The 25,878-nt window shown below is 40.7% G+C and overlaps 1 protein-coding gene across 8 annotated transcripts in view; it reads left to right on the top strand.

The window, feature by feature from the left end:
• DOCK8 (dedicator of cytokinesis 8) overlaps positions 1-25,878 on the top strand; it is a 233,762-nt gene that overhangs the window by 62,333 nt on the left and 145,551 nt on the right. For all 8 annotated transcript variants that reach the window (XM_010860673.1, XM_010860679.1, XM_010860674.1 and 5 more), the window contains 2 exons: positions 5,043-5,218; positions 7,878-7,949. In XM_010860673.1, coding sequence (XP_010858975.1) covers positions 5,043-5,218; positions 7,878-7,949 — 248 coding nt within the window. The remainder of the gene's footprint in view (positions 1-5,042; positions 5,219-7,877; positions 7,950-25,878) is intronic.

The raw sequence follows: 25,878 nt of genomic DNA on the forward strand, positions 1-25,878 counted from the left end.
CTGTGTCTCCTTGGCCTACTGCTGGACTGCTTAGGACACCAGTGAGTATATGTTGAAGGAGTGAAAGTAGGTGTATTAGTCTGGATTCAACTGGAGCAGTGGAGCTGGTAGAGGATGTATCTTCACGTATGATAAGGAATTGATTACAGGGCATTGGCTTAGCCACTGGTGGTGGCTGGCCAAGCAAGCCTGAGGTCCACAGGGCAATCAGGAAGACAAGATCATAACAAGCTGGAACTCCATGGGTGAGATCTAAAGCTTAAAGCCCTGGAAATCCCAGAGAGCCTCCAACCTCTTTGAAAAGGCATCCAACTGGTTAAGTCAGGCCACCCAGGCTAATCTCCCTTTTGATTAATTTAAGTCTGTAATGTCTGTAATGTCACATTACAGCAGCACTTCAACTGGTGTTGATTGTATCAGTAGGTATGTGTATGCTACCGAATAACTGCAGCCTCCCTTCTGTCCTCCAGTTCTGGCAAGAGAACACCCTTGTAGCCCACCACACCTGGAAAAATACTAGGAAGGGAATCTGGAGGAATGTAGTTCTGCTGAGCCAAGTTGACACATCACAAAGCCATTGCAGTCAAAGTCTGATTTAGGATAATTTGCTATCTTAAGTTATTCTTTTGTTTTGTTTTTATTTTGATTATTTAGGTTTTTTTCATACATTATTTTAACAAATGATAATTCCTTGGATAGGATGAACTTGAAATTACTTTGGACCATTCAAACTAGTCTGAGTCTCCACTGATTAGAAGGTCACATATAACTCAGTAGCAGAGAAAACAAAAACAATAAATTTTCATGTTTGACTTTTATTCTCCCAAGAGGCTGAGGGACTGATCTTAGAACATCCCCCGCTCCCCCGCCCCACTCCATTCCCAAACTTCAGCCCAGTGAAACACAATACCACTGTAAATCTCCTCAATATTTGTTTATACCTAAATAGCATTGTGTATGTGGGTATGTGTTGATTGCTTCATAATATATAAAACTCACTCTTGAGATTGACTTCAGATAACTTGGAGAACAGAAATCTCTTTTGGTTCCTGTTTATTATTTGAATATGCAAGAGGAGCAACTTGCTCAGAGGCCTAGTTAACAGTAGCTGGCATCTCCACTCACTTGCCAACAGCAGGGCTAGTTTATCTCATCTTTGAAACAACAGTTTCCTCCCTTGTTAGTTTCAGCATAGAAAGTGTAGGGTGACTAGTTATTTAATGCTGACTGTGTGTAGTGTTAGACTAATGCTCAGTAATTCTATCATTATGGCTTATTTTTATAGTCTCTTCAGTCCTGAAGTAGATTCACACCTTAAGAGTATTATGACTTTATGATCAATTGTGCATATTGCATTTGGCACATTGGCCACACAGTGTTCAATGATGATACTATATACTTTTTCATAGCTCCCCCCTCCAAAGATAGCATTATTTTATATGTGAGAAAGTGTCAGACTTCCCTGTCCCACAGTTGACTCAAGATCTGTAGAAAGAGCAGCTCCATAAGGGCCAGCTCAGTGACTTGTGTTTGTTTATTTTTTTTTTAAATATTTGTCTCTATTGATTATTTATTTGGCTGCACTGGGTCTTAGTTGCAACACTTGGGACCTTCTAGTTGCAGCATGCAGGATCTAGTTCCCCAACCAGGGATCAAACACAAGCCTTTTGCATTGGGAGTGACACTGGACCACCAGGTAAGTCCCCCAGTGACATGCATTTAATAGATGTTCAGCAAGTAATTGCTGAATGAGGAAATCAGCTGTCCTTTTTCCCTGGCTCTTTGGCAGCCTGTCCAATAGGTGACAGGTGCCATTATCAGCCAGGCTTTTTTCCTAATCCTTATGACTTTGAATTTTAAAAAGTGAAAGTATTAGTTGCTCAGTCTTCCAGTGTCTAACTCTGTGATCCCATGGACTGTAGCCTGCCAGGCTCCTCTGTCCATGGAATTCTCCAGGCAAGAATACTAGAGTGGGTTGCCATTCCCTTCTCCATAATATCTTCCCAATCCAGGGATCAAACCCGGTTTCCCATATTGCAGGCAGATTCTTTACTGTCTGAGCCACCAGGGAAGCCCTTTAAAATTTTAGGGATGTGACAATTATAATACTTAGACTGGACCTAAATTTTTTTTCTCTCTGATGATTTCACACAAATGCCATTTCTTTTTGGAGGCTTCTACTTACTAGTTAGGCAATGGCACCCCACTCCAGTACTCTTGCCTGGAAAATCCCATGGACAGAGGAGCCTGGTGGGCTGCAGTCCATGGGGTCGCTAGGAATCGGACACGACTGAGCGACTTCACTTTCACTTTTCACTTTCATGCATTGAAGGAGGAAATGGCAGCCCACTCCAGTGTTCTTGCCTGGAGAATCCCAGGGACAGGGGAGCCTGGTGGGCTGCCATCTATGGGGTGGCACAGAGTCGGACATGACTGAAGTGACTTAGCAGCAGCAGCAGCGCTAGTATCCACATTGCTGCAAATTTTGCTTCAGTGTAATTTTTCAGTGTATCTTTTCAATGCCTCTGCTTAAATAATTGATATTCCTTATGGTAAATTTAACATTAAGTATTATTTTAATAAATTACTTCACGATTATTAATTTGAGGAGCCAATCTCATGAGAAGTTCAGAGTAGAGCTTGTGGATGGTAATAAATGGATTTTTCACTGTCTTCTAAACACACCTACTGCTGTCTCATGTTTTAGTTATTTCTGGAAATCTAGGTTCCATGGAGAACCTGCAAGAGAAAGCAAAATTAGGAGTCTGCCTAGATTTGAATTCCACAGTGACTACTTCCCAGCTATGCAGTCATGCCTGGGTGAATTCTTAAATTTCTAGCCTTCAGTGTCCTCATCTGTAAAGCAAAACCTTACAGAGTTCTGGTGAGGATTAAATGAGATAATGTCTAGAATGACAACTTCTTGGCACGTAGTGCACAACAACTTCTAGTTCAGGGGTATAAATTTAACAGTAATAAGGTGAAGTATGCAAACAGTGCAGCCTCTTCATTTCAAGGTGAAGTCATTTCAGTCCCTTTCCCTGAACTCTGTGCCATGTTGTGGTAGGGAGTGGGAAAGTCTGCTTTCTTTTGGGGGGTTGGTCTCATGACAGTCTACAGTAGATTTTTTTTGGTTCCGTGCATGTACAGTGCCTGTTGTTCCCCCTGGCGGATGTCAACAGTGTCTTTTTGCAAACTCTGTCCCCACCTGCTTCTGCATAGGCTGACCCCAGGCTCTCTGAGCCTGCCTGCTGCTGGCCCCAGCTGATTCATTTGGAGAGGCCCACTCTAAAACCTGTGCTCCTCTTCTTAGTGACCTCCAGGTCCCCAGTCAGAGCCCAGGGAGACTTCTCTGTCCCCAGTCATGCCTCATAGAGCCTTGGGCTGCCAGGGGAGTGTCTTTGTGCTCTCCTAGTGAAGGACTTCCTGTTCCCTTCTCTTCGGCCCTCTTTGATCCAGCTGCCATAGGGCATTATGTGAGCCAGCCGTTCAAGAATCTCAGACAAGGAAGGCCTGTGTTTGCTCCCTTGTCAGCTTTGCCCTCACTCTTCCCTGTGTCACTCACGTCTCCACCACCACCAGGGACACAGAGGTGAGAGGAGACGGGGCAAGCCACACTTACATTCTCTAATCTTCTTGCCTCTTCCATGACACTTTGTTCCCCTTCTCCAACCTAGAGCCTTACATCTAGTCTGGTGTGTGGTTTCAGGATGATGAAAAACCGGTTTTGTCAGCACTTTCTTTGGATCTGTCCTTGTTTCAGAGCGAGACAGTACAAGTCAAGAATCTGGGGTGTTTGCTGGACTGATGACTCCAAATTGTCTGCCATAAATGAACACCACGGAGCTGCTGCTATTGCTGTTGTTATTACCACTACTTATACCACTACTACACACGTCAACTTGATCTAAATTATCTTTATTCCATTAAGGCAGTGGTTTCCTAAGTCTAAGTGAGTTTCACAAGGTAGAAAAAATATTTGTTGAATTGCCAATTTTTTCTTTTATCATCTGGTGGCTCAGAGGGTAAAGAATCAGCCTGCAATGTGGGAGACCTGGGTTCAGTCCCTGGGTTGGGAAGATCCCTTGCAAAAGGGAACATCTGGGGTATTCCAGTATTCCTGCCTGGAGAATCCCATGGGCAGAGGAGCCTGGTGGGTTACAGTCCAGGGGGTCGAAAAAAGTTGGATGTGACAGAGACTAACACTTTCATGCATTTTTCTTTTATCACCTGAGGAAAATTAATTTTTAAATTACCATCTATTTTTAACATTTCTTCCCCGCCCCCTCCCCACTGTGGAAGGATATAATTGAAGAGCAAACAAAAAAGCAAATACCAAAACAAAAATCAACACGAAAACCCCAAAAAACAATCCTTTTAAAGCAGGTACATTTAGCCTTCCGAATACTTAGCCCGTTGTCCTTAGTTTGCTCATTAACTTCAGTCAGTCAGTGACAGCTTCTTCCCTGCCGGCACCAGGCAGCCCAGCGGTATTTGGAAATCACTGCCTTGGAGTGTCCCAGCCACCCAGGCTGGTTCACTGTGGGCTGTGATTACGAATGAAGTGGTTTCAAGAATCAATGTAGAGGATGACTTGGGCCAAATAAAACACTGTACCTGAATACTCTGAGTTGAGTTTACCTGAATACTCTGAGTTGAGTTTACCTGAATTTCTAGAAAATTGCCTCCAGTTCACTGCTTCACTATATTTGGGTAAACGTGGCCTCAGAGAGCTTTGGCAAGAGAAATTATAAAAATGCAGCAAAACCTTGTGATTTCATTTTGGATCTCCTTAGGAATCCTCATCAAGATGCAATTAAACAGAGGAAAATTCTGCCTTGGGGTGTGATTTTAATTACTCACCGTGTTCTGACTTGACTCTCCACGCTGCGTTTCTTTTCCTTTCCGTATCACCGCTTCTGTGTTTGACATCAGCCCCACTTAGCTGGGAGGAGAGCGAGGGCAAGGCATGCATCTGCTGTCACCTTAGCACTTTTATCCCAAACCGTGTGGGAACGTCCTTGTCCTTTCGCTGCCCCCAGCCTCAGTTCTATGACCCAGTGGAGCCAGTGGACTTCGAAGGGCTTCTGATGACACACCTGAACAGCCTGGATGTGGAGCTTGCCCAGGAGCTGGGAGACTTCTCCGAGGACGACTTGGATGTGGCGTTCACGCCGAAGGAATGTCGAACTTTGCAGCCCTCTTTGCCGGAGGAAGGGTAAATTGTTTTCTGAAAATGTGGATGGGATTATGCCTGTCGTGACTGTTTGTGGTAAGGGGGAGATACCCTAATTCTGGACTTTCTTACAAGTGACATTACTCAGATCTATCAAGATGTGCAGGATAACTTCTATGGTACTATCACTTCCAGGTGGATAGTTTTTGAATTGGTTTGACCAAAGGCTTTGAAAAGCCACTTGGGGTCTAAGTCAGTTAAAGGACTGCAGTGGGACAAAATGGACTGCTTAAGAAGAAGTGAAGAGCGCAGATTCTAGACCCAGACTTCCCAGATGTCAGCTCAGTGAGACCTCAGGAGATCTCAGTTTCCGAAAATAATAATCATTGAACTGCTTCCATTCAGAAGCATTTTAATTGCTTCCCATATATGAGACTGGATCAAGTCACAAAAGTAAGTTCAATCCACTTTTCTTGAGCATCTCCTGTGTGCTGAGAACAGGGATAAAAAGATGAATAAGGCAAAGTTCCTGCTTTTGAAGCAAGTTTTGTCAAGTGGAAAAACAATGGGGAAAGCTCTGTAGTGTGAATAAGTGAATAGCTACTTAGGGTTGAGTTTCTCCAGTGGGTTAATCCATGTGGTTATAGGTGTAGGCATTGGTATCAAACGATGGAATTATTTTTAGATGTAACATCTTTATGTCCATAGTGTAGAAAGCAGTGTCTCTTTGGAGGTTTAGGATGAGCTTTTATTTGCATTCATTTTCTAAAGCAGATTAAGATTCACATCCTCCTGGACATTTTCAACCTTCTCTTCTTTCCCAAAAAGTCCTGGAAAGGATACCATGAAACAGGCCACTGCCCTCATTACTCGGGGATATTTCAGTTTTAGTTTGGACTTTATTTCATCACCGTTTAGGAAGTTGGATGACAATGACATGGTATTATTTTGACCCTTTATTCTTTGTTTAGATAGTTCTCATTCACATAGAAGAGCTGACCACATTCTCGGCTCTTAACATTTTGAAGACACTCACTTCCCAGAAAACAAAATCATGGTGATCCTTGGGAAACGTTCTTCCCTGTTGTCAGTCCATTTGTTCAGATGTGACTTTCACATTGGTAACATCTATAATTGTTACCTTTGGTAGAGAATCATTCAGTTTTGTTTTTTTGTGTAAAATATATGGTTGTCTTCAAAAGAGATCAGAATCTGGGGAAAGCCTGTTTAAAATACAATCAGTTTACATGTAGGAGGATTCTTTTTTTGAAATTTGATAGAAGAGATAATTATGCTCAGTTTTTGAGCATAATACTGCCCTGTCACCAGAATTGATAACTAACACATTATCTGTCTGATGGCTTTCACAATCTCTACTGTTTCAATCGTTGCCCAAAAGTCTGGCGTATAATTAAAGCCCAGGAAAGTATCACCATCATCAGAGCAAACAGCAGCTGACTCCTGTTGAACCCACTTGCCTACCTAGGAACTTGCTGTTGAGGTGTGATAGTGTAGTGGGTGTAAGCCTACACTCCTAAGTGAACAGCCTGGGTCAAGTCCCTGTTCTTCCACTTGCTGAGTGACTTTGAGCAAGATGTTTTCATCTCCTCCCTCTGCAAAATGAGAATAATGTTAGTGCCTGCTCTGTGGAGCTGACTGATACTGAATTAATACACATAGAGGGATTGCCCTAGTGTCTCGTGCAGAAGGAATGGCACACGAATGTGACCTGTCACAGGGAGGTCTCACTATGTGCCAGACGCTCATCTCAGAGCCTCACAGACTTCATCTTCGTCACAGCTCTCCCAAGGAGCACTGCGTGATTACTGCCACCACGTATGATGAGGAGACTGAGAAGGGCTCGGTGACGGGCCCAGGGTCACATAAGGAATAAGGAATGGGCTGGGGTGTGGGTACTTAGGGCCCGGAGACCACACATCTGACGTTTACAGTATTCCATCTAAAACTAGCAGGCAGTCCACAAGGCAGGTACTGTCCATCTTTCTACAAACCGGAAAATTATAATTTAGAGCATTTAGACCTGTTTATCTATAGTACCAACACATTTGGAAGAACAGCAAAACAACACAAAACAAAACAAAAAAAACCACCTTTGCTATTGTGGGGAATTCATGATTTCTAATTTCCAGACTCTGAAGTATTCCAAGAGTCTATCTCACGACTCACTCTATACCAGTAGACAAAAGCCACCCGACTTAATAATCACCAACCAAAGCCAGGGCCCGTCAGCTCCTGAAAACACAAGACAACTCCTCTTTCATGGACTTCCAGAAAGAAAAACATGCGTGTCCTAACAGGGTTACACATGAGCAAAAAATATGCCCAGATCACCCTTGGGACAGATTGGTGTTTATACTTATTCTTCTGTTTTCTATGTGATTACAGCTAGCTCTACCTGTCTTGTGTCAGAATGCCTTCAGGGATAGGTACAGTCTAACACTGTTCTCTGTAATAAAGAAAACACACAAAGCATAAAATGCCAACATGTTTGTCTCATCAAGGTAAAAATGTTACTGCCTTAGGAATATTTCAGATACTTGAAAGGATTGGAAAACAACACCCTTCCCATTCTCAGTTGATACAGCTTTGAAATCATGCTGCTCTCCTTGGTTATGATAAAGGATTGCTTCATTGTTTTTATCTGGTGGTAACTTGTTTTATGTTTTTTCCGTCTCACTAGGGTTGAACTCGACCCACACGTCAGGGACTGTGTTCAGACCTATATTCGGGAGTGGCTAATTGTGAATCGGAAGTAAGTTCATTTTTTTCCCTCTTCACTTGTATATTTACTTTATATTGTTAGCTTTTTAAATAACTTTAAAAAAATTCAACTTTAAAAAAAAGTTTAGGCTTATAAGAAAATTGATTAGAAATACTGAGAATTCTCATATACCATGTCTTACACATTTCCCTTTATTTTTAACATATTAGGATTTTTTTTTTGTCCTTAAATGGCCATGACCATTGATTTTGGAGATTACAAATAAATTTTACCATAAAGGTAAATTTGCAAATACAATATCCATTAATAGTGAGCATTTGACTATATTTTGTATCACTCTCCTGCTCAAATACCTTATAAGGCATCCTATTTTCTGCTGTATCAAATATAAACACCACCTGCTTGCCTTTCAAGGATTTAACAATCTGGCTCCACTCTATCTACTGAAACTAATATCACCTAACTCCTGGAGCCCTATCCTTTCTCTGGGCTGACCTCTTTCTCGCCATTGCACCATGTGACCAACTCAGTCCTTCCCCCACACCTCTGCTCTTGCTGTCTCCCCTCTGGGCATGCCGTCTCTTCTTTCATCTATCTTCCAAATCCTACCTGTGGATAAAAGGTCAAATCAAATTTTTATTGTGCAACTTTCTCTGACTAATTTATCCTTCCTTGATAGAATTTTACCTAAGTATGGAACATTTGATACAATTGATGAGCCAGTGTTGATACATTATTATTAACTAAATTCCATAGTCTATGATAAGGCTTATTTTTTATGTTGTACGTTCTTTGGTTTTGACAAATGTATAATTAGGTTTATCTGCCACTGGAGTATCATCCTGAATTGTTTCACTGCCCTAAAAATCCCCTGTGTGCCATCTGGTCATTCCTGCCTGGCAACCACTTATGTTTCTTCCATGTCCTTCTATGTCTTTTTGTGACTTGATAGCTCATTTTGTTTTTTGCTGGATAATATTCCACTGCATGGATTTACTCATAGTTTTATTTATCCACTCACCTATTGATAAAGGACAGAAATGGTAGGGACCTAACAGAAGCAGAAGAGATTAAGAAGAGGTGGCAAGAATACACAGAAGAACTGTACAAAAAAGATCTTCACGACCCACATAATCACGATGGTGTGATCACTGACCTAGAGCCAGACATCCTGGAATGTGAAGTCAAGTGGGCCTTAGAACTACGAACAAAGTTAGTGGAGGTGACGGAATTCCAGTTGAGCTATTCCAAATCCTGAAAGATGATGCTGTGAAAGTGCTGCACTCAATATGCCAGCAAATTTGGAAAACTCAGCAGTGGCCACAGGACTGGAAAAGGTCCATTTTCATTCCAATCCCAAAGAAAGGCAATGCCAAAGAATGCTCAAACTACTGCACAATTGCACTCATCTCACACGCTAGTAAAGTAATGCTCAAAATTCTCCAAGCGAGGCTTCAGCAATATGTGAACTGTGAACTTCCAGATGTTTAAGCTGGTTTTAGAAAAGTCAGAGGATCCAGAGATCAAATTGCCAACATCTGCTGGATCATGGAAAAAGCAAAAGAGTTCCAGAAAAACATCTATTTCTGCTTTATTGACTATGCCAAAGCCTTTGACTGTGTGGATCACAATAAACTATGGACAATTCTGAAAGAGATGGGCATACCAGACCACCTGACCTGCCTCTTGAGAAACCTGTATGCAGGTTTGGAAGCAACAGTTAGAACTGGCCATAGAACAACAGACTGGTTCCAAATAGGAAAAGGAGTACGTCAAGGCTCTATATTGTCACCCTGCTTATTTAACTTATATGCAGAATACATCTTGAGAAACGCTAGGCTGGATGAAGCACAAGCTGAAATCAAGATTGCTGGGAGAAATATCAATTACCTCAATAAGCAGATGACACCACCCTTATGGCAGAAAGTGAAGAAGAACTAAAGAGCTTCTTACTAAAAGTGAAAGAGTAGAGTGAAAAAGTTGGCTTAAAGCTCAACATTCAGAAAATTAAGATCATGGCATCTGGTCCCATCATTTCATGGCAGATAGATGGGGAAACAGTGGAAACAGTAGCTGATTTTATTTTTCTGGGCTCCCAAATCACTGCAGATGGTGATTGCAGCAATGAAATTAAAAGATGCCTACTCCTTGGAAAGAAAGTTATGACCAACCCACTCTTGAGAGTCCCTTGGACTACAGGGAGATCCAACCAGTCCATTCTGAAGGAGATCAGCCCTGGGATTTCTTTGGAAGGAATGATGCTAAAGCTGAAACTCCAGTACTTTGGCCACCTGATTCGAAGAGTTGACTCATTGAAAAAGACTCTGATGCTGGGAGGGATTGGAGGCAAGAGGAGAAGGGGACGACAGAGGATGAGATGGCTGGATGGCATCACTTGACTCGATGGACGTGAGTCTGAGTGAACTCCAGGAGTTGGTGATGGACAGGGAGGCCTGGCGTGCTGCGATTCATGGAGTCGCAAAGAGTCGGACACGACTGAGGTACGGAACTGAACTGAACTGAGACAGCATATTAAAAAGCAGAGACATTACTTTGCCAACAAAGGTCCGTCTAGTCAAGTCTGTAGTTTTTCCAGTAGTCATGTATGGATGTGAGAGTTGTACTGTAAAGAAAGCTGAGCGCCGAAGAATTGGTGCTTTTGAACTGTGGTGTTGGAGAAGACTCTTGAGAGTCTCTAGAATTGTTTGTCTGTTGGACTGCAAGGAGATCCAACCAGTCCATCCTAAAGGAGATCAGTCCTGCGTGTTCATTAGAAGGACTGATGTTGAGGCTGAAACTGCAATACTCTGGCTACCTGATGCTAAGAGCTGACTCATTGGAAAAGACCCTGATGCTGGGAAAGATTGAGGGCAGGAGGAGAAGGGCATGACAGAGGAGGAGATGGTTGGATGGCATCATCGACTCGATGGACATGGGTTTGGGTGGACTCCAGGAGTTGGTGATGGACAGGGAGGCCTGGTGTGCTGAGGTTCATGGGGACGCAAAGAGTCGGACCCTACTGAGCGACTGAACTGAACTGAATTGAAGGAGAAAGTTACTTTTTAAACACAAAGAATAGAGTTCTTTTGTTTCTGCTCTGATGAATTTTGGGGGGTTGCAGGGGTTAATGAATCAAAATTTGACCTCAGATTTAAAGGTAACATTTAAATTTGTGACCAAGAAATAAATTACTTGTCTTCTAGTCACTGTTGGCTCAGTCAATAAAGAAGCTGCCTGCAATGCAGGAGACCTGGGTTTGATCCCTGAGTTGAGAAGATCCCCTGGAGAAGGGAATGACAATCCTCTCCAGTATTCTTACCTAGAAAGTCTGATGGACAGAGGAGCCTGGTGAGCTACAGTCTATAGGGTCGCAAAGAGTCAGACATGACTGAGTGACTGATACTTTCACTTTCTAGTAAAAAAGGTCCTTCTCTCTTGTGTTCATCAGATGTTCTTTGATATTGTCCTGAGCTTTATGTCTCCATGCCAGTGACCTTGACAGTTGCCTCTAATGAGAAACATCTACCCACACTAGAATTCTCAGTGTGTTTGTGTATACATGTTAGGGTGCTGGCTGGGAAGAGTCAGCAATAGGGGGCATACTCCACTCACCCGGCTAGAGAAACATCAGAGAACCTGTAACAACACATAAGTAATTTGAAATTCTTATTTCCTCACTTCTCTAATACTCCAGTAAGAATTTTTGTTCTGTGGGGTAAACGATGAAAGACTTTGGAGACCGGGTTTTATCCAGCTCCTGGAAGGGTGCCATTGAATTTGTGCTGATGTGTTTTGGAGTAATGTCAGTATGCATACTATTTTCAGTAGCTGACAAATAGAAAGCTTTGCTTGTATGAAGTAATTAAGAGAAAGATGTTAATCTATCGTCTATTCTAAAGTGAATGGAAAACCAAGTTTGCTGGGCAGTCAGATAAGATTATACTTTGCTGATAATAAATAAAAGATTTCAGAACAAGTTGTTCTCATGCTTTTAAATGTTATAATTAGAGATACTTTCTGGATATGAAGGTTCTAAAAAAATCTGAGAAGGGACAATAAATAGAAAGGTCCATTTTGCTGCATTTGGTTTTTATTTTCTGTTTGGGACAGTGCGCTTTTTCATTCTTCATGGCAATTCCCATTGGAATTTTTTTTCTCTATCTTGAACAAACTTAAAGGACTCTTCTTAGAATACTCATTGTAAAAATTTTAGAGATCATAGGGAAACAAAAAAACTCAATTTCACTATAGACAGATAACCGTCATTAACATTTGGTGTGTTACCTTTGAATCATATTTCTTTGTTTATATTTATATAAAACTTAAGTCAGATTATTATTTGCAGCATGCTTTTTCAGTCTTTGCAGTAAGTGATAATTAGCTCTTTGCTATTAAATATTTTCTTCAACACAGTTTTTAATAATTGTATAATATACGTAGATACAAAGATTTATTTAACCAATTTTTGTGTTTAGATGATTCCCTGTTTTTCAGTGTTATACCCAGCAGAGCAACATTGTTGTGTTTAGTTGTAATTTTTTTCCTTTGGAATAAATTCCTATAAGAGAAGTTTCTGTGCTTAAGTGTATGCACAAATTTAAGGATTTGGGAATAAGATATCAGAGAGATTATTAACAATATATGTATGAATCCTCAAGAATATTGGATGTTTTCTTGTCACAAATTTCTAATTTTATTTGTGAAAAGGTAGTCTTTTATTTGCATTTCTTTGGTTATTTAGATTTGGTATCTTTTTTCTGTAAATTTGCTGACCATTTGTAAGTTTTCCTTGGTGCTCTGCTTATTCATTAAATTCATGTATCTCTATTAATGTTTTTGTCTGATCATGTTTATCTTTAGGACTGCTTTCATTTGCTAAAACATTAACTCTTTGTCTTTCATATAATACAAATTCCTTACCCAAGAATACTTTTTTTAACATTCAAAATTATTTATTAATGAAATCTATATTAGTAAGTTTCCTAATTGTTTATATTTTTGCTGTCATGCTTAAGTTTAATCCACAAACCTAATATTATTTACTAAGAATTTTGAATTAAACTGTTAATCTAGATAATTAGCCCCTTTGATTATTGCTTCTGTTCCCTTGTGTGTCTCCACTTGTTTTTATCTCTTCTGTAGGAACAGTAATTATTCATTTATTTATTCAAGTTTTGTATCTTTTTATTTTCACAAAACAAAGCAATATCTGTTTTAACATTATGTTTGGCAACATATAAAAGATGAGACTTGTCATTGGCCCTGTTATCTTCACATTTGGCTAGTGGACCAGTTTGTTTCCCAGAAATTCGCTAATGGACAGGTTGAAATATGCAACTTTGAAACTCATTGTCAGTTTCTGGAAAGCTTTGACTAGTGTTTTGCTGAGAAAGCATCCTTTTCTACTATTTGACCCTTTGGTACGCTAAATCTGATACTCTAACATAAAGGCTATAATTCCTAGCACACACCCCTCCCAAGATCATTCTGCCCTCATGTGTATCCATAATACTTTATTTGCAAGGAGCATCCAGTACATTATTGCCAGATGCCCTTCATCTCCTAAGTCTACATATGTTTTAGGCTGCTTGTTTTCTGTGAGTTGTTTCTATATGGTTGCAGATTTGATGGCAGAAAGAGAAAGGCAAGGAAGGTGGTGGTTCTGGTGATGTCAGTAAAACCAGGTGAAACCTGTGAGTGGCTTCGTAGATAAACCACTACAATGAAGAAGGAGAATTTAGATTTCTGACTATTATTATAGACATTGACTATTTAGGGACTGGCAAGAAGGAAAGTACAAAATGCTCTCCTCTGTGTTCCCCTTTGGGGAGACAAAGTGTGGTACATCCTTCTTCTAGCTTCATTGGATCCACAGAAATTCTGTCTACACTTAGGCATTAAGTTTTCTGTTTTGGTGAGTTTCCATTTTTCTGTGTCTTCATAGGCTGGGAAGTTCGAGAAAGTCACATAATGGTTGCTGACCAGTTGTTAATTGGTGATTAATGAGCTTTCATTTGAATCAGTTATTTTATGTGTCAAGTAGTGTGTGCCTGTTTTGAAAGAAACCAAGCAATAAGGAGTGTACTAAGTAGAAAGAAATCAAGCAATAAGGAGTGTACAAAGTAAAATACTAGTCTCTTGCCTCACTAATCACTTGCTTAAAACTTTTTCTCAGATTTATTTTTATTGAAGTAACATTAGTCTATAACATTGTATGTTTTACATATACAATGTTATATTTCTATGTATGCTACAGTATGCCTACTACCAAAAAAATTGGTTTCTATCCATTACCATATGGTTGATCACCTTTACTCATTTCATCTTCCTTTTGCCCCTAAGCCTCCACCACTCTGTTCTCTGTTTTGGAGAGTTTTTTGTTTTTTTCCTACTGACTCTAAACTGCATAAAGATCATTGGGTAGCCTTCCAGATCCTCTTTTGATCTCCTCACAAACACATATGAATACTTGTATTTTATATAAATATTTATATATGCCAAATATAAACACACATACATATTTTACATACATGCATGATTGTTTTCAATAATGTATTTGGCATCTTACCATATCAAAGACCTATCTATCCCTTTCTTTTAAAACGCTGCCTGGCATTCCAGGTGTGAAGGAATATACCATAAATTATTGACTTCTTTTCTGTTGTTAGACACTGCAGTTGTCTCCATTTTTCATGATATAAATGATACCATAATGAAAATCCATTCACATTTGCCTCTACACATGTGTGAATATTTCTGAAGGTAGAAATGGAATCATATAGTCTAGTAAGTACTTCCAAATTCTTCTCCAGAAAAATTGTGTTAATTTATTCCATCACCAACTGGACATGAAACTGCCCTTTCTCCCCATATCCTTGCCAATGCTGGATATTATTGATTAAACTAAAGCTTAAATTCCTGTAATCTTATTCTAGTTATTGTTTTTAAACTGGAAGCTGTTGCTGCTGCTGCTGCTGCTATTAAGTCGCTTCAGTCGTGTCCAACTCTGTGCAGCCCCATAGATGGCAGCCCACAGGCTCCTCCGTCCCTGGGATTCTCCAGGCAAGAGCACTGGAGTGGGTTGCCATTCCTTCTCCAGTGCATGCATGCATGCTAAGTCATTTCAGTTGTGTCCAACTCTGTGCGACCCCATGGACAGCAGCCCACCAGGCTCCTCTGTTCACAGGATTCTCCAGGCAAGAATACTAGAAGCTATTATACTCACTTTAATAAGATTGTTTTCTATCATGGAGTTTTCTTCTCTTACTCATCCTAAAATCCCATTTAAATATACATCTACCATACACCCTTTTTTCCTTTGCCTTTTGATTCTCTACTTTTCATAGCTGTTTGTAAGGGCTCCTCAGACAACCACTTTGCCTTTCTTTTTCTTGGGGATGGTCTTGATCACTGCCTCCTGTACAATGTCACAAACCTCTGTCCATAGTTCTTCAGGCACTCTGTCAGATCTAATCCCTTCAAATCTATTTGTCACTTCCACTGTATAATCATAAGGGATTAGATTTATGTCATACCTGAATGGTCTAGTGGTTTTCCCTACTTTCTTCAATTTAAATCTGAATTTGACAATAAGGAGTTCATTATCTGAGCCACAGTCAGGTCTCAGACTTGTTTTTGCTGGTAGTATAGAGCTTTTCCATTTTTGACTGCAAAGAATGTCAGTTCAGTTTGGTTCAGTCGCTCAGTCATGTCCGACTCTTTGTGACCCCATGGACTGCAGCACGCCAGGCTTCCCTATCCATAGCCAACATCCGGAGTTTACTCAAACTCATGTCGAGTCAGTGATGCCATCCAACCATCTCATCCTCTGTTGTCCCCTTCTCCTCCCGCCTTCAATCTTTCCCAGCATCAGGGTCTTTTCAAGTGAGTCATTTCTTCTCATCAGGTGGCCAAATATTGCAGTTTCAGCTTCAGCATCAATCCTTCCAATGAATAGTTAGGACTGGTTTCCTTTAGGATGGACTGGTTGGATGTCCTTGCAGTCCAAGAGACTCAAGAGTCTTCTCCAACACCACAGTTCAAAAGCATCGATTCTTCTGCGCTCAGCTTTCTTTATAGTCCAATTCTCACATCCATATATGACCACTGGAAAAACCATAGCTTTGCCTAGATGGACCTTTTTGGCAAGGTAATGTCTTTGCTTTTCAGTATGCTATCTAGGTTGGTCATAGCTTTTCTTCCAAAGAGCATGCATATTTTAGCTATTGTAAATAGTGCTGCAGTGAATATAGGGTGTATGTATCTTTTCAAATTAGAGTTTTCTCCAAGTATATGCCCAGGAGTGGGATTGCTGGATCATATGGTAGTTCTGTTATCAGTTCTTAAAGAAGCTTCTATCCTGTTTTTCACAGTGGCCCCACCAACAGTGCAGGATGCTTTGTGGAGACCTTTTCAAGCAATATTTCATAAGAAGTGACTCTTTGAAAATTTAATGAAAATGATTTTGGTTCTAGTTTGCTTTAAGTATGCAAATGGTAGTGATAAAAACAGAGTAGATTTACATGTGACTAAGCTCCATCCCAGGGATGGGGGAACCTGGTGGGCTGCCGTCTATGGGGTCGCACAGAGTCGGACACAACTGAAGTGACCTAGCAGCATCAGCAGCAGCAAGCTCCATTTTATAATATTTATTTTCTACTTTCTAACAGATTTTTGAGAGACAGCCTCATATGGGATTTCATAAACTTGCTAGATTTTTCAAAGTTGTTCTCGCCAATATAAATAGATTCAGCAACATGTATGTGTAAGCTGGTTGGGTAGGCTTTTCTAGTGTATGAAATCCTTAGGGGACTGTCCCTCGTGATTCAAATAAAAAGTTTCATATGATCTAATGTCCTGGCACAAAACCACCCAACTCAAAATAGTGGAAAATACAGGCAAATTCTAAGTTGCTTCCTAAGATTACACTGCCCTAAATGACAGCACACTGAATTAGTGAATGTTTTTCCTGAGAAATCAAATTTTAAGGGGAAAAATTCGAAAGGAATTAACTAACATTAATTTGTTCTAAGGTGGAAAGAAAACAGTGAATTAAAATTCATAGTTCACGCTTGCCCTTTGTCTTTCTTAGGACATGTGCACCTTAGAGGATGTTGATGTCATAGATTCAGTGTCATGCTTCTTCATGGGGAAACTTGCATGGGCCACAGAAATAAAAATCAGGAAACAACCTAGTTTAAGACCTTATGTGTGGTAGCCTTGGAGACCAGAACTATATCTGCTTTAGCTTTCTTTATTGTTTCATAAAATACACAACTTATTTCCAAAAACGTTTACTTGTGAGTGAACCCCCACAAATCCCCTCCCCAGCACACACATAATTACAGCCATGCGCCTGCCCTCCACCTTTCTCACGTCATCTCTCTCTGTGCCTCTGTTCTCCATCAGGTATGGGCATGGCCATGAGGTGAATTCTAGGACATTTCCCTCAGATTTAAAGATAAAGAGTTATATCTATGATTTAAAGGTAAAGACTTTGTATACTATATCTGAAGAAATTCATATCAGATTTTATCCTCAAAAGAACCTTAAATCTAGGAGAAATGAGACTTCTTGGCTGTTGTTCTTTTGCTATTTTATGTAAGTGGATGCTTTCTTTTCTGTCCTTGGTTTTGTTAGAATGTTTTCTGAAGTCCTTTACATGGATCCCCAAAGACATAAAAAATGGGCATTAAAAAAAAATGAGGTACAGAATAGTGTTAAAAATTCATTTCACAACATTTCTACTCTAACCCTGTATCTGTGCCAGCCCTCAGGGTTTGGGGATGAAAGCATGAAGACTAGGTGTATTCCATGGCTGTGGATTTGAAACCAGAGCAAACCATGCTCCCCTTCCTCATTCTAGATTTAGCATCTACTTCCCCATTTTAACGTCTCAGAAGGTTGCAGAGCTGCCGGGTGGCAGCACGGGTAAAGCTGGCTGGAGAGGAGAGGCCAAGGGTTGGCAAGCATGTAAAGATGACTCATTTCAGAAGTGCCAGCCACAGAAGGCAGAAACCACCATGAAGTAGGTAGTGAGACTGATGGCTGAGTGCCACCAGCTACCAGAGTGCCAGCCTCATTACCCAACCCGGGCATCTGAGCCAAAGAAAGCCATGTTCCTGTTGAACCTATTTGCAGACAAGAAGAGACAGAGAAGTAGCCAAGTGGTAGAAAGACTCATTCTCATGAAAGGAACACAGTCTATTCCTTCTCCAGAGAACTGTGTTCCTTTTTTTCAAATACTGCTGCCGCTGCTGCTAGGTCGCTTCAGTTGTGTCCGACTCTGTGCGACCCCATAGACGGCAGCCCACCAGGCTACCCTGTCCCTGGGATTCTCCAGGCAAAAACACTGGAGTGGGTTACCATTTCCTTCTCCAATGCATGAAAGTGAAATTGCTTAGTCGTGTCCGACTCTTAGCGACCCCATGGACTGCAGCCCACCAGGCTCCTCCATCCATGGGATTTGCCAGGCAAGAGTACTGGAGTGAGGTGCCATTGCCTTCTCCTTTTTCACATACTACTGTTAACACATATGGGGACAATCCAAAGACTAAACATATTTTGAGAGCGTTCTCTTTAGGGATAGTGTGGTGGAGTCCACAGAATCTGGACCATAGCGTCTGGGACTGGGTCCAGATGCTGGCTCCTTATGTAATGGCTATGAGACCCTGGGCAAGTGAGCTAGTCTCTCTGAACCACAGTTTCCTCAAGTGTGAAATGCTGGGGGAAATGTTGCTCACTTTGAAAGCCTGCGTAAGGATCGGAAAACAATGCATGTTCCTTTTCTTCTTTTTCCTCTTTCCCTTCCTATACCCTTTTCTCTTTCTTTCCTCTCCTTTGTTGTACAATTTGGTGTGAAAACCATGAGAACAAGTTAGCCATCCCTGCCTCAGGATAAAGATGAGCTGAGGAGGGCCGGAATAATGAGCTGAAGGCCAGACAGGGTGAGGAGGGCACACATTTAGGAGGCCTGTCGGACACAGAGAACCAGAACCTACGTGGTGTGAGGAGGGTGTGTGAGCCTGGGGCAGCCTGGCATGTGGTAGCAGAACAGACGTTCTGAGTGGAATGAGGGGAGCACACACGTGGAGGAGAAGCCCACCTTGAGGGGTCAGAGTCCAGTCAAGGATGTCCTCGTGGGCCGGGAGTGTTGCCTGGCACTAAGCGTCAGCATAGACTGGAGAGGACGTCACATCACAGGGACAACCCTGGTGCAGGGTGGCAGAGTCAGAATTTTAGGGAGGCAGCTGGATGGGGGAGGGGCTGATGTTGGCAGTGGTTACATATAAGGGGAGTGATACGTATTAGGGACAGTAGGTGGCAGATTTTTCACTGCCTTAGAAGTGAGTTAAAAATATGGGAAGGAAGAAAACTAGAATGGATACTGTGATGTCAGATTGAGATTGCAAGGATCAACATGAATTCCTGGCTTTCAGCCCACACATGCGTAATCACACACACATACCCTCCCTACTTAACTCTGTTCACTGAAAAGACATAGGAGGATCAATACTTCCATAGCAATAAGCACACCCAACACCAACATCTTGGCTCCTAAGAATCATTTTCCACTAAAAAGAATCACAGTTTCTTGGAGAAATGACTGATACCAGATTTGAGGGGAAAAAAAGGAAGATCACCTTGGAATGTCTTCAGGTGGAAAGTAGGATGTGATCAGTGCCTGCTGGGGGCATGTGAAGAAGACGTAAGAGCAGCTGAAGGGATTCACCCTGGTCAAATTAAGGACGATTAGAGCACCAAAATAAGTAATAATAGAAATGGAGTAGGATATGTTGAATAAAATAGGAAACTATGAATCTGTAATGATACAAATAAATAAGCTGAAAGCTTGATGAGGCATGAAGCATTTACAATAATCAAACCCAAGTGGAGGGAGTTTCTAAAATATAACAGGCCTAAAATTTCAAGGTCATAAAAGTCAAGGAAACACTGAGGAACTGTTCCACAGTAAATAAGACTAAAGGCATATGATGTGCATGACTTTGGATAAGATCCTTTTGCTCTAAAAGGCATTTCACATTCAGTGAAAGCTGAATGAGGTCTGAAGATTAGGTGGTGGCGTGCTGTGATTCATGGGGTCGCAAAGAGTTGGACACAACTGAGCGACTGAAGTGAACTGAACTGAACTGAATGTGTCAATGTTAATTTCCTGAATGTGGTGGTTGCATACTAATTATGATGGATAATGCCCTTGTTTATATATGCTCAGTTTCTGGACTGTAGTCTACCAGGCTCCTCTGTCCATGGAATTTTCCATGCAAGAATACCTCTTCTTGCCATGGCAAGGTGGCAAGAATACCTATTCATGGCAAGGTAGGAAGAATACTGGAGCAGGTTGGATACTGGATCCTCTAGGGTATTCTTCCCAATCCAGGGATGGAACCTGAGTCTCTTGAGTCTCCTGCATCTCCTGTATTGGTCAGTGGACTCTATTCTCAGTGCCACCTGGGAAGCCCCTGTTTGTAGAAATGACACACTAAAGTATTCAGGGGTAATGGAGAATTAGGTCAACTACTTACTCTCAAATGGATTGGGAGAGGGAAAAGGCTTTTCTAGTATATTTTCAATTTTTCTATAAATTCAAAATTGTTTCAAAACTAAAGGAAATTAATATATGTTAGGTGCCTGGCATTGTAATAAAGATCGTTAGTATGTCCCCTTTGCCATCTTGTGCATTTATTTCACAGCTGCTTTGAGTATATAGGAGCTGTTGTGCCCAAAGACATTTGAGCAATTCACTCTGCCTCTCAGCCCCTAACCTCCCACTTTGGGTTGGTTGGTAATAAGCAGTGCCCGACTGGCACAACAGCACTGGTACAAGGGGTATCATAGTCCCATTTCTTGCCTCAAAGTGGGATAGTAGGACAACTTTGCAATGTGAACATTCCAGAGTACCCTGTGTATAATGCCAAGAATTTATCTGAGCCTGCTTCCTTAGTTGACTCCTGTAAGAGTTCCCCATCTCCCTTATAGGCTTTTCTTTTCCAAAAGTGCACACTCTCAAAAATCACGTGCACTTGAGTCCTTGTCTCAGGATCAGTTTCTAAGGAATCTCAACAGACAATCACTAGTCTAAGACAATCTCTAAGACAATCACTAGTCCAAGAAATGATAGCTGTATTAGCATCAATGATAATACCATTAGATGCAATACCAGTGCACATACTATAGTTCTAAATACCCTTAATTTGTGGATATGTTGAATTTAAAATCTCCTAAAGCTAGTGGAGGTGATGGAATTGCAGTTGAGCTATTTCAAATCCTGAAAGATGATGCTGTGAAAGTGCTGCACTCAATATGCCAGCAAATTTGTAACACTCAGCAGTGGCCACAGGACTGGAAAAGGTCCGTTTTCATTCCAATCCCAAAGAAAGGCAATGCCAAAGAATGCTCAAACTACCGCACAATTGCACTCATCTCACATGCTAGTAAAGTAGTGCTCAAAATTCTCCAAGCCAGGCTTCAGCAATACATGAACCATGAACTTCCTGATGTTCAAGTTGCTTTTAGAAAAGGCAGAGGAACCAAAGATCAAATTGCCAACATGTGCTGGATCATGGAAAAAGCAAGAGAGTTCCAGAAAAACATCTATTTCTGCTTTATTGACTATGCCAAAGCTTTTGATGTGTGAATCACAATAAACTGGAAAATTCTTCAAGAGATGGGAATACCAGACCACCTGACCTGTCTATTGAGAAATCTGTATGCAGGTCAGAAAGCAACAGTTAGAACTGGACATGGAACAACAGACTGGTTCCAAATAGGAAAAGGAGTACGTCAAGGATGTATATTGTCACCCTGCTTATTTAACTTCTATGCAGAGTACATCATGAGAAATGCTGGAGTGGAAGAAACACAAGCTGGAATCAAGATTGTCGGGAGAAATATCAATAACCTCAGATATGCAGATGACACCACCCTTATGGCAGAAAGTGAAGAGGAACCAAAAAGCCTCTTGATGAAAGTGAAAGTGTAGAGTGAAAAGTTGGCTTAAAGCTCAACATTCAGAAAATGAAGATCACGGCATCTGGTCCCATGACTTCATGGGAAATAGATGGGGAAACAGTGTCAGACTTTATTTTTCTGGGCTCCAAAATCACTGCAGATGGTGACTGCAGCCATAAAATTAAAAGACACTTACTCCTTGGAAGGAAAGTTATGACCAACCTAGATAGCATATTCAAAAGCAGAGACATTACTTTGCCAACAAAGGTTCGTCTAGTCAAGGCTATGGTTTTTCCTGTGGTCGTGTATGGATGTGAGAGTTGGACTGTGAAGAAGGCTGAGTGCCGAAGAACTGATGCTTTTGAACTTGGTGTTGGAGAAGACTCTTGAGAGTCCCTTTGACTGCAAGGAGATCCAGCCAGTCCATTCTGAAGGAGATTAGCCCTGGATTTCTTTGGAGGGAATGATGCTGAAGCTGAAGCTCCAGTACTTTGGCCACCTCATGCAAAGAGTTGACTCATTGGAAAAGACTCTGATGCTGGGAGGGATTGGGGGTGGGAGGAGAAGGGGATGACAGAGGATGAGATGGCTGGATGGCATCACTGACTTGATGGACGTGAGTCTGAGTGAACTCCGGGAGTTGGTGATGGACAGGGAGGCCTGGCGTGCTGCGATTCATGGGGTTGTGAAGAGTCGGACACGACTGAGCAACTGAACTGAACTGAACTGAACATCCCTATTTCTGCTGAACTATGTTATTTCTATATGGGACATTTACTTTCTTACCAAAACTGAAAGTAGAACTCTGAAAAGCATTCACTTTAGGATTTCACTACTAGAATTCTCCCCCTAAACAAACACCTGCATGCAGCTGTTTTCCTGGTTAAACTTGTTCCATTTCACCCCTTCCAGGAAGTCTTTGTGGATTTCCTTTCCCAGGTGTGTTGCTAAAACTTATGATTTAAATTGGAATTGGAAATTCCAGTTTTCTGATGTGTTAGTAGCAGTGGCTCTCAATGAGGGTAGTTAAGGTTTCTGTTTTTTATCATCTCAATGACTGGGGTGGACTACTGCGTTTCACACCCTGAAGTGCATTGGACATCACACACAGTGAAGGATTGTCCCAAATTCAGCATCCAACACAACGATCACATGTCTTTCTGGACTTTCAGGCCCGTGGAAGTCCAGTCTGTAAATATCTGAGCTGAGCCTGCATGCCTTCTTACAAATACTTTTGAGCTGAATTTTCCAAGGAAACAGCTTTCATGTAAACATAGGGGAAATTAAGCTTCATGCTGGTTAGAGCTCTACAAGAGTTTCCCCCCGTTTTAGAAAATCACATTACTGCCAGCAATGCTGCTTGGTGGCGTTTGAGTCACCCGTACAGCATGTCTGTATTGGTTTTGCAGGTGTTCTGTTGACAACAATTCTTGCCACAGGTGCAAACAGCTATTTCATTATATTCTCTGGTGCACTCATGTCCAAGCATTTGCATATTTACACACATGCTGTTTTATGCATTATGTTTCTTTTATTTCTCAATAAATAACAGCTGGGACATTTTTATTGACTTATAAAAATAAAAGTTGAGTTATAAAGATGGCATTATTAAATATTTGTTATAGAGAAAGATGACAGTGAGTCTGAGAGATTTGAAAACCCTTGTGTGAGAGGAGTATGATATGACTATTTGCTTGTTAGAGTTTCATTTGTTCTCCCATTCAACAAAGGTTTAGAAAATACCTCCTGAGGAATACCCAGGAATCCTAGCTCAAAGGAATCTATGTCTTTGGTGAAGTTATAGTCTAGTGAGGAAGAGCACATATTTAGCAGGGGAGGTAAAAATTTAGACAAGTAATTAGACTGTGATATAGAGCATGATGTAAGCTTGTACGAGAAGTACAAGCAACATGCTTTGAAAATTCACAGAAGGAAGCATTTAGTTCTGGCCAGGTCAGGGAAGGCGGGTGCAAGGGCTGGCCTGTGGATTGGGCTTTCATGGGAGTGGATTTGTGGGGATGGGGAATCTGCGCATAACAGGTCAAGAGTGGCTCAGTGATTTCCACAGCTGGATTGCTGTTTGTAACTGTAGAGGCTGATGAGCCTGGATGGCTTTCCATACTTTCAGAAAGCAAATAGCTAAGCACCTTGACAGCCAGCATAAGAAATGCATGTCATAATAAGCAATTATTGATCAGGGAGACATTTTTATGGTGTTTTGGGAGTAACTGAATTATATGCACTGATGTGTTTGAATTATAATTGTTTACCAGTTCACTGGGAGTAAAATATGGAGTAATAAAACAGATGATACCCCATTCCTTGATATCCCAGCTCTCCTTGAGCATGACCTTCCTTCAGAATTACCTTAATCACCCAGGATGAAAGACAAAGTCTAAGGGCTTTTATGATGCTGCTCATAACACTCATCAAATGTTTCACTATGGATAATAGACCAAGAATAAATAGCATGTAAACAAGTTTAATTACTTGAGAGCTCCACTCTCCACCAAGACACCAAACACATTCTTAAGTTATTCTCTCTTTAGTTCCTTAAAGAAAATTACAGAGGAAATAATGATTAAAATATTTACTGTGACCCAAAGGATGGCAGTAAACAGCAATCCATACAAAATTATCAAAATATATGGGAATAAGATGAGATAAGCATGCAGCCATGGCACTGTCTATTCATTAGATTTATTGATCATTTTCAAAAGTCATGAAGAGAAAAAGCATGATTTTTAGAGTGGATACAGTAAACTTTGTGCTATAGACAGTATAAAGGTAGAATGAAATTATCAAAGGCATAATTCCAGTCTAAGTAACACAGACAAACATTTCAAGTAGGAAAATATATTTCTCTCAAAAGGAAACCATGAATTTTGTGCTTCTGTGCAATTTCATCTTTCCCTAATACATTAAAAATCTAGAAGTTTCCCCTATCCTTCATGAACACACTATTTGTCTGATTTAAAAGTCTCAATTATAGAACCTGAGTGGCAAATGTCCTATAGCATTATGAGAGTGGGAAGGAACACAAATGGCCATTACTCCACTCCCCTGCCCCCTAAGTGGGATTCAAAGCCATTATCATAGATAGCAAGGACATAAAAGACTATCCCTAGATATTACAGAGAAATGTAATATCAGCAAGGAGATAATTGAGGAATAAAAGAGCAACTAAATCAGTGTTTGACTATATGGTTATGGATAACAAAGGCACGTCCATAGAAACTAAGTGGCTTCATTAAGTATGGTCCTCCAGAGAAAAGTCGTTTTTTTCCCTGTGATGCCTTAAAACATGAGATAATTTTGGGTTCATTCCTCTGACATACTGATATAAGTGCTTTTTCTGAAGTCCTCAGAATGAAAGGAATATTTTGGATTGGTTGAATTGGAAATAGAATAGCCCTAAAATAGAATTCTTAAGCTTTTTCAAATCTTATCTTTATTCCATGAATATATGCATTGTAGTGCCTATCCTGTAAAATGTACCATGGACCATTGTGTTAAAGGATATCTTCAACAACACTGAGTTGTACCCTTTTTTCCCTTTGCTTATAATATCTTATTTATTGGTCTAGTTTAGATTCTTTGTCAGTTGACAGGGACAATTGAATGATGTTCTCTAATACCATTTAATAAACATCAAGTAGTTGCAGATATTTATTGAATTATTGCCATAAGCCAAGAAATTTTCTATTTTACACATGTGAATGTATTTATTGCATGCAATAGAACTGATGAAATAGGTATTAGTTTAATTCCTATTATTCTGATAACAAAATTGAGACACAAAAAAATAGAGTAATTTAGCCTAGGTCATAGAGCTTGTAAACTGTGGAGCCAGAACTTGAATCCATTTACTCCTGCTCAACAAAACCCATCATTCTGTAAAGCAATATAATAAACCATAGCAAAGTATCAGACCTTATGTTTAATGAGTATTAAGTGTAAATAGTATCCTAATCAATGTTAGGCATAATCC

This window comes from Bison bison, unplaced genomic scaffold, assembly GCF_000754665.1.
Source record: "Bison bison bison isolate TAMUID 2011002044 unplaced genomic scaffold, Bison_UMD1.0 scf7180017864469, whole genome shotgun sequence".
Lineage (NCBI taxonomy): Eukaryota > Metazoa > Chordata > Mammalia > Artiodactyla > Bovidae > Bison > Bison bison.